The 12,167-nt window shown below is 38.5% G+C and overlaps 1 protein-coding gene across 2 annotated transcripts in view; it reads left to right on the top strand.

Moving 5' to 3' along the window:
- Positions 1-12,167, top strand: part of DISC1 (DISC1 scaffold protein) — a 204,249-nt gene that overhangs the window by 82,708 nt on the left and 109,374 nt on the right. For both annotated transcript variants that reach the window (XR_008238097.1, XM_052806849.1), the window contains exon 8: positions 2,173-2,275. Coding sequence is in view for 1 of the 2 variants with exons in the window: in XM_052806849.1 (XP_052662809.1) it covers positions 2,173-2,275 (103 nt within the window). In the remaining variant the exon portion in view is untranslated. The remainder of the gene's footprint in view (positions 1-2,172; positions 2,276-12,167) is intronic.

Here is a 12,167-nt window from a genome sequence, read left to right as displayed (position 1 = left end):
TTCATAATCTTTGTCAGCTAAGAAATAACCTTTCCTCAGTGGCTGAATAAGCTACTGTAGTGAGTAATGGTAGCTGTTGTTAAGATAAAATAATTAGAAAAAATGAAAAGAATTGGAGCTTGCAGGGTAGGACTGATGTAACGTAGAAGCAGTGCTATTAGTTTAGAGGATGTTATATTATTTTGCCTCTCCCAGTTGCTCATTTGGTTCTGTCGCGCTATGCCATATGATAGCTCTGAAGATTAATGTTGTTCATTTATCTATAGAATACACGTGACATAGATACAAGCAGAAGCTTGGTAATGTACTTACCAGTATGTTCCAGAATAATCGTCTCTGTGAGTAAGAGGAACTGCCTTTCAGCCTCTGGTCCCTGCATTTGGTCCATTAATAAAGACTGCCAGCGAGCTTCGTTCTGATAGTAGTGCTTACAAAGTGGACAGTGTTCGCTAGAAACTGATTAAACCTCCCAGCTTATTTTGCATAATTGCCAAACAGCTGTCTACTGGTAATGACTTTAAGTTACTACCAGCATGGGATATATTCGTGCAGTTTTCCTGGAGCTGAAAGATTCCCCATCTAATTGCAATTCACTGAGCCATTCAGTACCCCTAAAGAGAGAGTGCTGCTTAGAAAGAAGTCATTAAAAACTTTCAGATTTATTTTGGAGATGTGAGACAGAAATGGCCTTTGGGTTCTTTGGGCACGTTTATTCACCTCTGACAGGTTTGGGTTTTTTAAAACATTTTAAGTGAATTAGTAGGCAAGTCACTTAGAAGGGGGTATTGAAACAAAGTGAAATATCTGGGAATTGAAAAAATATAATAGGTGCAGAAGTGATGAGATACATGTGTTTTTAAATTAAAAGGAAGACTCTGAAGTCTTTAGATAGTAACAGTTACTGCTTAGAGGATAGTTCTGTTGACTCAAGAAAAAATATGACCCATTTATGGTTAACAGATGCTCTCAGCTAAAGCAAGATGGTATTATCCATTTAAAAGGATTTACAGATAGTGTCATATCTGAATTATTATACTTTAACTGTACAAACAGATAAGTTGTTAGAGCTGTAAGGCCTTTGCTTTTAAAAAGTGAAGTGATAGCTGTGCTTCTGTTAATAAGCATGGTATATACACTTGTTTTTGAGGGGGGGGTGGAAGTCAAGGAGGGCAGGGAAACTCCTCTGGAGATTTCCTTTCACATCTCATCTCTTCACAACTGGCCTATGCCTCTCTTGACTATTGCTTTATCCTTGATTCCAATGAATGCAATGTTTTCTCAAGTGTCAGTTACAATTTTAAGCAAGTGTTTGGTGTCTGCCTTCAGAACAAGACATTTGCCTTGCTCGACGAGGTATATTTCTGTTTGTTCATTTTGCTTTCCTTCACAAATGATGCAATATGGAGTAAGAACCAATATTTTTGAATATGTGGGAGTTGTATGAATTGCGTACACTGCATAAGGTCCTTCTGAGGTGGTAATGTACCCTTAAATACAGAAACAGTTGAACTTTCTTTTTTTTCCTCTCTGTCTCCTTGTTTTTAATACTAGTCCTGGTTCATTGCTGAAGGAACTTCCAGTTCAAAAGATAAAAACAGAGAGAGAGGAAAAGTCGGAAACCTGAACCCTAGTCAGCTGTGTCTCCTGATTGTGAAACAAAGTGCAGTATTGAGCTGGTATAGCCTCATTTGTTACCTGTGCAGAGAATTAATGATGGCTGCTTTGCCTTTTTTCAGTTAAGATGTGCAGCACAGTATATTTTGTATAAAAATTGCTGTACATTCTGTGTTATGACATCTTAAACTCCAAACTTATTGGCTTATTTATGTTCCACTCCAGGCATCACTGTTAATGCTGAAATTGTACAGAATTCATAAGATGACCTATGTGCAGCCTCAATATCTAGTAGTGAAACTTGTCCTCTTTCATGCAGGTAGCTAATGCTAATACCAATACCAGTCCCTATTTTTATAATAGAATGTGCAGCAAAGCCTGGAAATTTTGATGCACATTGGGTGTTTCTGTAAAGACATCACTTTTTATTAAGCCTCTTCACTTTGCTGTAGGATGTTATGTCGTGTCTGTAAACCAAGAACATTTGAAGCCCTATTTAAATTGCCTTATACTTTTACATGAATGAAATATATATCATGGCTGTCTGCCTCAATCTAGGTTTGTACGAGTCAGAAACTCTGCAGTACTTTGAGGAGGAAAGTGAGTGATATTGAGACTCAACTACCAGCTCTACTTGAAGCCAAAATGCTAGCTGTTTCAGGTAAGTTTTAAGTGATGGGAAGGACTAACATTGGTGAGTGGTGTGTTAGAGCACTTGTTGACCTTTTCATAGCTGCGACTTCTTAGGAAAAGTCATTGATGTGCACTTGTCTAGATCTCTTGAAGTCATGGCAAGTCTGGCAGAACCAGGCTGTGTCATACCCTGTGTAAGGTACTTCAGGCCCCTCTCCACGGTTGGGAACTACTGGCGAAGTGGATGCTGTGTGGTAGGCAGTATGTAAACTTGCAAAGAACATGATATTTTTCCATAGGTGAAATTAAAAAATAATTATCAATAGCTGTTCCTGGACCTTTCAAGTTATATGCCTAGAGCTCTGTAGCTAAGAGCATAAATTTACAACAAAGGTATAATAATTACAAGTGTGGCTTTAAATGACACTTTAAAATGGAATACAATAATTGGCAGCTTCTGCTGTTCAGATCATTAAACAACTAATGTTGGCAGCAAAAGAGCAATTTGGTCCTTGGAGCACTCGTGCATGTTATTTACAACCAGTAAAACATTGGAATGTGATTACAGAGTCTGATACATAACAGCTTTATGTGCCACTTACTTGGGATTGCTGCACTGTTCACTCGGGGAAAAAAGGCAAAGCACAGTTCTGTCTCTTAAGTTTGAAGAGGTGGGCTTTCTAATTCAGCAAATTGTTTGCTGATGTGTAAGTAGATGTCTCTCTGCTAGACACCTGCCTCAGAGAGGAAGCTGAATAGGAGGGAATGTAGACTTGGGTATCAGGAGTTTTCCAGTGTTACACTGTGTAAGGGAAGGCTAGAGGGTTTTTAATACGTGTCAAGGCGACATGTTGTGGCTATCTGTTGGTGATTTACCTTGTCAATTAGATACAAGAATCTAGTACTGGCACACATGAATTATTTTAAAATGAAACCTTGTGCAGTGTCATATGGTTTGTTTGCCAGAAGTGGGTAGTGTCAGGCTTGAGCAAAATCCTAAAGGAAATTAAGGACCAGATCTTGTGTTGGTGCTGAGCATGCTCGACTTCATTGATTCTCATAACACCTTTTTGAAATGGAAACCCTCTCTATTTCTCTGTGTCTACCTGCAAGAGGTAAGCTGAGCAATCACTCTTCTCTGCCCATGGGCTGTTTGAATGCAGGTAATTTTCTTGCTTTCAGAAACGGGGTCAAAGTTTTCCCCAGCCATTTTATGACTTTCTTGAACAAAATAGCCCATAAACTGGACGTGCAACTGCTTCATTCTGCTAGCAGGAAGCAGTTGGCCAGAAAAGATGTATCTCAGTCTGACAGTTTGAAAGAGTAAATGACAACTTGAGGATGATTTCCAAAACTCTCATAACAATATTTTATACTTGTTAGCTCTTAAGAGGTTGCTTGTTTCAGGAATGAATTCAAAAGACAATTTAATGCTGATGTTCCTGTAAACTGTTTTCACAGTATTGCGACTATGATTGCCTTTCTATGCTTTTTAAGAAGTATCGGTGCTATTTCTTAGTACTAACAAGAAGCACTGTTTCTTTTTTTATGCTTACTCTGAAAAACTCTTACTTTAGGGAATTTTAATGACTGTGAATGGTACAATCCTAAGTTGTTACTAAGGCAAAATTCTGGAGGGAACTGGTTGAAAATCAAGGATGAAAGGTAATTTGGTGACAGTAGATACTGTAATTTCTTTACCTCGTTATAAGATATGCATACATTTAGTTGATGTGATGGCACTTGTTTATGTTAAATGCAGAGTAGTATGCAGAGGATACAGCGGAAATATAGGAATCAAAAAAATTAGCGCTCTGAAGACCTGAGAGTAAAAAAAAATTCTGAAAAAAATGGAAATATTTTAGTCTTAGAGCATGAAGTAATAAAATTGGAAAAGCCAGGATGCAGAATGAATTGCAGCTAGCAGAGAAGCAAGTCAGAAAGAAAGGATTTGGTAAATGCAGAAGAGGAAAGAAGAAGAAAGAGTGTCGTGGTTTAACCCCAGCCAGCAACTAAACACCACGCAGCTGCTCACTCACTCCCCCCCCAACCAGTGGGATGGGGGAGAAAATCGGGAAAAGAAGCAAAACCCGTGGGTTGAGATAAGAACGGTTTAATAGAACAGAAAAGAAGCAGCTAATAATGATAATAACACTAATAAAATGACAACAGCAATAATGAAAGGATTGGAATGTACAAATGATGCGCAGTGCAATTGCTCACCACCCGCCGACCGACACCCAGCCAGTCCCCCGAGCGGCGATTCCCCGCCCCCACTTCCCCGTTGCTACACTAAATGGGATGTCCCATGGTATGGAATACACCGTTGGCCAGTTTGGGTCAGGTGCCCTGGCTGTGTCCTGTGCCAACTTCTTGTGCCCCTCCAGCTTTCTTGCTGGCTGGGCATGAGAAGCTGAAAAATCCTTGACATTAGTCTAAACACTACTGAGCAACAACTGAAGACATCAGTGTTATCAACATTCTTCGCATACTGAACTCAAAACATAGCACTGTACCAGCTACTAGGAAGACAGTTAACTCTATCCCAGCTGAAACCAGGACAAAGAGATAAAAATAGATGCTTTTTTTTTTTTTCTTAACAAGGCGAAAACAGTGAGCAGTGGCTAATATAGAGAAGGCTGAATTATTCAGTTTCTGTATATTCCTGTGTTAGGCATAAATGAATGACACTTCTTAAATAAGGCATAGTTAAGAACTAGGTCTTAACCTTTTAAACACTGGTTAAGATTTAAGCGAGATACTGTATGTACATATCCTCTGAACTGTCAGGCAGCTAACAGAATGTTAGTGAACAACGTGGATGTATTAAATTGTTAGAAGTTGGGAGAATCGTCAATTGGGTAATATGCAATTATTTAAGGACAGCCTTGGAATAACATGAAATTCAGAGGGAATTATAGTCTATATATAAATATGCAGTAATAATAAAGTTTGGTGGTCATCGTTAGAGGTTTTCACTTAGTCTGGAAGCATCAGGCAGGGATAAATGTCTGTTATTTCTGCTTTTTTACTGTAGCAGTTTGATCATTCATTCAAACAATTTCCTCAAACAACAGTACTAATGGATACTGAGAATAACTGTTTTTCTCTAAACAGATGTTGCATCATTTTCATTTAACATAGCATTTTCCTTGAGGAAGCAGAGTTAAGTGATTTGGGAACAGTGTCAGGGCAAAAATGTAACTGAATGCAGTTGTACACATCTGGATTCATGTATCCCAAAAGTTAAGTTAGGTGAGCTTAAGAATATAGTTACTAAGGGATACATTAATTTTCAGAGCTTACATGTGATGACTTAATGATGTGATGACTTTGAAAGCATGATATATACCTCAGTCTTTAATGACTACCTTGATAGCTTCAGACAACATTGATCTTCCACGTGAACTGTACTTTCTATTCCAAACACATTGATTTACAGTATTGGTGTATTTACACCAGAAAATGTAAGAATGTAGCTGATTTTGTTTTGAGAGCAAAATACCACAATAAATGCAATGTAAGCATAACAATTCTCTTAGTTCTGTTAGTACAATACCTTGGATTTTAAGACTGTATAATAAATGATACTGTAAAGAGACGATGCTACATATGTAAATGTCTCTCCTCCCTATTATTTTGTCCGTGGAAGAAGTGTAAAATTAAACTTGGAGGAGAAAAAAAAGAAGGTTTGTGAATCTTTAGATTATTGAAGGCCATAGAATAAATACAGTAGATTTAATTAAAGCCCATACTTAAATTTTCAAGAAGTATTTCTGTCAACAGTTACAATTCAGATCCTTTATATCAACAACTCCCTTATTTCTGATTGGCATTTGCCTGTTGTGATAAATAACTTGCAGTTAATACTCCTGAGATGCTAGTCCAGAATTTTTCTCCAGACTTAATAAGTAGAATCTTATTATATTGTTCATGGTTTTTAAGTCAGTAGCTTTAGCTAATTACAGCTAACAAGTACTCCTGATTGCATGAGATGTTACTGTTGACATACACATTTGTAAATACTTACCAGTGAAATTTTTTGGTTTAGCATCTGGTAGGGTTTTTTTTGTTTATTAAAACAAAACACCTTAATGTCAGTGCTTAGAAACCTGCATGTGATTATTGTTAACAGTTGCTTCTTATAGTAGCTCTTAACATTCTTATAAAAATTTTGCCATCAGTTATGGGAAGACCATTGCAATACATGATACTCTATTGTTTCTGTTAGCATTGTGTCTATTTAGCATGAAATTTTGGGGGGGAATAAATTGCAGATGAAATAATCCTAAACCAGTGAGAAAATTCAAATAGGACAATGTGTAAGCAAGTGTGAATCTAACTGTAGAAATATTATTAAAATTTATTTTCCTACTTCGGGCTGTTTTGCAGGAGAGCAAATCATACATGAGAAATGGTGTTTCTCCTTTTTCCTCTAGCGAGAAAATAATTTGGGAACAGGAGGGAGGATGTAAACCAAAATGAATTTTTAGTCATCGTTTCATCTGTTTCCTGTATTTGAATAAAAGAGGTTTGATATATTTTACAATGTCTTCATAGACTCTATGTGATCCCCCCCCCCCCGCCTTGAGAATGCATAATAGCGTGGGACTAGATAGCCAGAAAGTGGCTAGCAGGGAGCTAAGCAGATGTGAATGAAGTACTGACTTCATTATGTAGTTATCTATGAGATGCATGTCATTAGCTTTCCTTATGTCTTTGCAAATACAAATTAGATCCAAACACAGAAATTAGAATGAGGTCACTTTTAAGTAGTTTAAAAAAAAAAAAAAAATTCTGGTCTTAAAACTGTCTATACTAGTGAGAGATCATGTGTCATCACCCTATAATTAGCACTATCTCTATTTCATTAAATACCTGCAAGTGGGGGCTGCTTGGAAATACTGTTGTGGGATGATTTCCAGCAGTACAATGAAAAGGGCTTTTTCCTTACGTCAATGTAGAAGTGTAGTTTATAAATAGTATGGCATAAATACTAGATACCGTATTTTCACAAAACTTAATGCTAGGACCGTTGCCTCTTTGCCTGCTCTTTCATGCTCATTTAGGACAAGTTCTGCATGGCTCAGAAAGCAACTGTAAGAAAAAAAGCCCCCACCCTTCCAGCTTCAGTGCTGAGCATTCCTATTGGGAATGAGTATGTTCGAGAGGGGACAGAGCGGTCAGGCTGGAAGATGCCAGTGCAGGCCAAAGGACATTTTCAGCCATACACCTCTGTGTTTTGGTAATGTGGATGTCCTGTTTTCATGCCTGTGCTGTATTCTGTCATTTCATGCAGAAATACGTATGAGCATAAAGTTCTTGACATGATGTTGAGATTTTCACCGGACACACTGCATACAGCTCTTAATTTGTCTTTCACTGGAAGGCAATGGTGCTCCTGTTTTTTTTTTACCTTCCCGGTTTCTGAGAACTGTTGTTTGGTAACAGCTGGAGAACTCGACTAGTCGTAGAGGCAAAAATACCAATGCCTCTTTGTGCCTTCTCATGAAGGCTTAGTTTTTTGATGAATTGGAGTCTGATAGAGGTCTGTGTCTTGTCAGATGATATAGCTGGTTCCCCACTTTCAGATTTTTGCTTCCAGCAGCGGTCTGGGTTGATGGCTCAGAGGCATATTGAGATTAATCCTTCTTCGTGCCTGTATCGCAGTGTCTGGCTCCAGCATACAATGCTGTGTATTACCATGTCTTCCCACAACAGTCACTGTATGCTCCATGAAGTAAAATTTGCCACCATGTATTGATGCAAGTGATGTACTTCTTGGCAAGCCTATTAACTCATTTAAAAAATAATGCCAGTGAGCCCCCCAAAGCAACTCTCAAACAGTCACGCAGACCTTGGACAGCTATGCTATTTGTCTTTTTATCTCATTTCCAAATGAGACTGCTTGGATGTTACTGGCTTTCAGTGAACTTCAAGGATAATTTGTTGTAGCTGAAATTCCAGCATGATATGTGATCAGACAGCAGAAAATCATTGCTTCTGTTGCAGCAGTCAGTCAGTCATGTAACAACTTACTCTTTTTCTCTCCTGTTACCTAAGCTGCTACCCCTGGAGTGGGAGAGAAGGTCTAGTAATCTCTTTGTCAGTTCTTTTTCTGGGGTTTTGTGCTCAAAGGAGAAATGTTAGATGGGGAGAACTATGAAGGGAAGGTGCTCTTGCCCCACGGAAAGGCTGTGCTGTGGTCTGGAGGGGACGCGAGAAAACCCCTGTGCCGTCTGTGGAAGGGCGCAGTTATGTCCCTCTTTCCACTGACTGTCCAGGGAGCCACAGTGACAAACCTCTGAACCTCAATGCATGCACTTTTGGTGCCTAAACCGAGGTGACATGAATGTTTCACTTGCTGAGCCTTCTCTGGTTTTCTTTCCTGGCCTGCTTGGTAAAAAGGGGGTTGATGTAGCCCTCAAGATCATGGAGAATAGGTCTGGGCTGTTTCCCTATTCTTAGCATGTCCCTTCTGCTCCACTGGTAGTGGTAGTGAGTGAAGGCAAAGGCAGGAGAGAGGGGAGATGTAAAAGAACCAGAGATTGAAAGGCATAGGTGAATGGGAGCTATGAGGGAGGGGGAAGTGATTATGTAGGGAAGCCTGCGTGCACATGTCTGTGCTATTGGGTGACTCTTCAGCCTTGGAGTCGCTTTCAGTTGGGCATCCTTCACCATGCTGAAAGAGAATTATATGTGACTTGCAGCAACCGTTTATTGGCTAATGCATATAGTAAATTGCTGGGACTAATGTGCTCCTGGGCTAGACTTGTCACCACCAGTGCAGGCACTTGAGAGCATCTGGTGGCCTGGCAGTCACCACTAGCTATTGCCCCTTGGAACAGGTTCTGTCTCAGTATCGCTATCTTCCAAACCTCTGCCTTTTTCTTCAGGGTTCTTGTGCCTTTACTCATTGCTAATATTCACTTGAGCCTTTGAATTGTTATTACTGATTTAAAATTTTATTATTGTTGTGTTTTTTACCTCTCCCCCCCTTTTTTTTTTTGATTCCTGGGTTGCTCTGTGGTGACTGATTCAGTCCGGGTGCAAGAGGCTTTCTGTGGTAGAGAATTCCTCCTCCAAATGTATGTCTGTGGAGTCTTTCGCCTGCTTCTAGGTGGATTTTCTTACTTTATCTTTCAGGATCACATCAATCATTCAGTTGCATGATGCTTGATAAAAGTGTTGGCACATGTTAATGCTTAAAAACAGTAATTGTGATTCAAATATGCTGGAATTCTGTAAAATGTTTCAGGAGATGGTAGACTGTCCCTCATTTGCTATTTGTTTTTTCAGAGGTGCAAACACACTGGCAGTGCTTCCAAAATCTTACATTTCTGTCATGTTTTTAGCTTTTTCTCTTTTCTTTGTGAGCAGCTGAATGATATTTATTTTCTTCAGTTTCTTTTCTGGTGTTGGAATCAGTTTGTAGTCTCATTAATGACAAGGTAGAGGATTTTCAGCCTTGAATTCCAGTGCTATTGATAAATACCATGGTGGCAAATACCCTAAGCTAAAATGTAAATTTTCACCTTCTTATGTATTATTAAAGGTAGTGTTAGTCTATGAAGAATTAGCTTTATAGATAATGATAAATAACGACCAGTCCATTATTTCCTACATTCAAGCCAATGTCCAGTATGTCTGCTTTACTGTTATGCAAAAATTGCTCCTTTGCTCATACTGCAATGAACATAGTTTCAGTAGGGATGGGATGTACTTCTCTCCTTCAAGCATGAATAATGGAAACTATGAGCGTATGTAATTTCTGGTATAAATGTGAGAAAAAGTGGGAGTAAAGAAGTTGTGGGCCATTAACTTTGTCTTGTATTTTGAAGGGGAAATATTTAACAAAGCTTAAATAATAACACATTTGTTGGTTTTTACAAAATGGGACAGATTTCAAACCATATTTTTAGTCAATTTGTTGCTGGCAAATTGTATCAAAATAACGATATGTTAGTTTGGGGCTACTAAATGGGTAACAATCTGCCTGATATAGTAATATCTGACAATGAGCTGTTATAATGGACATGAGTTTGTGGCATGTAGCTATGTATAGAGAAAATATACTTGATATGCAGAGCACTATTTAGCTGTAGTATATAGCCATAAAAGTAAAATTTTGGGAGGAGAGGAAAATAAGGTAAAGTTAATATTTATGTTTACAGTATGTAAAAGCAATTATATAATTACTTTGTGCCTGGGGTCATCTTTTTTTTTTTTTCGTTTTTCCAATTTGGGTTGTTTTGCTTGATTTGGCTGGTATTTTTGGCCTTCACATCAAGCTGTTGGAGCTTACCTGATGTCACTATCTGTAGAGAGGGGATGAAGGATGTATGTGAGGAGAGTGCCCCAGAGGGCAAGATCAAGGAGGAATTTTAAACTAGGTTTTTGTTGCTGTCTTTTGAGATAACAGTAAGATTCAGCCTCTCAAAGTTAAGTGTACATACTCATCTCCTTATGACAGTGTACTGCAAGCATGTTATTCAATCTGTTCAAAGCGCTGGATACTTTGAATTAGCTGGAAAGTGAAAATATGACTTTCCAGTGTTGTACTTGCAGAAGTATAATGAGTTCGGCCAAGTTCATGTGAAATGACTTCAGATTTTATTGTAATCCCAACTTTACTACATGTGGTTATATCTCCCCCCCCCCCCCTTTATCCAAGCACTGTTGATTCCATGTATTTATTCAAGTTGAAATGGGATAGATTTAAGCTCTGATAGAGCAACAGACTTTCTAGCTTGGACATTTATATACAGTTTTCTGAACTTGTGGGTTTCCCCATTTGGTGTGCCAGTTTGTGCCCAGTGTGTTTATATGAACATGTATGCAGTGGCTAAAATTGCACATCGCTAGTAAGTGTCACTGCGAGACAGGAGGAAGGATGGGAAAAGTGGCATTTCACCCTTCAGTCCCTCTCATAGAATCCCTGTCTTGTGTCTTGGTTTAGACCAGAAGCTCAGCTTTGGTCTTAGAGTATTAATTCTTTAGTTTTGTTGTCTCTGTACAGATTTACTGAGTGAGCAGTCCTATTAGCTTCAGTGATTTTTTGAGTTTCCTGGGAAGAGTCAGGACTGACTTTATTTATTTAGTGTCACCCAACTAGAACTCTCCCAGCTGTATGGCTATATAAAACATAGCTCTGAGTGGTTGATGAAGTAACAGTTATTGTGTTTACTTAGGCAAAATAATTATTTTATCATCAAAAAGAGGAAATTTAACATTTTCAGGATATTAGTAGAATAAAATATTTTGACACGTCTTCAGAATGTTTCTACAGCATCCAATGTGACTTTGTCTCTTAAACAAAAAAACCCAGGAGGGCATGTTTTTTAACGCTGGCAGCTAGGGATTATATATTAATTTTTAAATCAACCTTCTTATGGCATTTTGAAAGCAGCTATTTTGGTTGCTGTGATTGAGGTCACTGATGGCACTTGTGATGCACAAGTTTGTATATGCTCTTCTGAATTTTCACTGCAGACTTCCAGACATTTCTGCTGTCAGGGGGAGCTGCGTGAGGCAGTTTTGGCTTTTGGGTATGTATATCTGATGCCATTTCCTCATAGCCTCAGTTTTGATATGAACTTCCCCTCTGGGGATTAAGATCTATTCAATATGTATAAAACTTTCATATGTAATATCATACCTTTTTCCTTGCTGTCTTCTGAAATGTAAGAGCAGGCTCCAGATTCTAATGAAGAATCTCTTGCTTTTATGTTTTATTAAGGTTCTTGTGCGCTGATGCTTGGGATGAGTTCAGGTGAAGTAAAGGTGCACAGTTTAATTTTAAGTCTTGCTGCCTTAGAAGCATCTGAATATCTGCCATTTTTCCGGTGATTTTGTCTTGCTTATCTTGCTGCCATGTTTTCCCCATTTGGAAACAGGTGACAGGTTAAGATAATAAAATT

This window comes from Harpia harpyja, chromosome 13, assembly GCF_026419915.1.
Source record: "Harpia harpyja isolate bHarHar1 chromosome 13, bHarHar1 primary haplotype, whole genome shotgun sequence".
Classification (NCBI taxonomy): domain Eukaryota; kingdom Metazoa; phylum Chordata; class Aves; order Accipitriformes; family Accipitridae; genus Harpia; species Harpia harpyja.
Note: the sequence above shows the minus strand (reverse complement) of the source record. Positions and strands in the feature narration are given on the sequence as shown.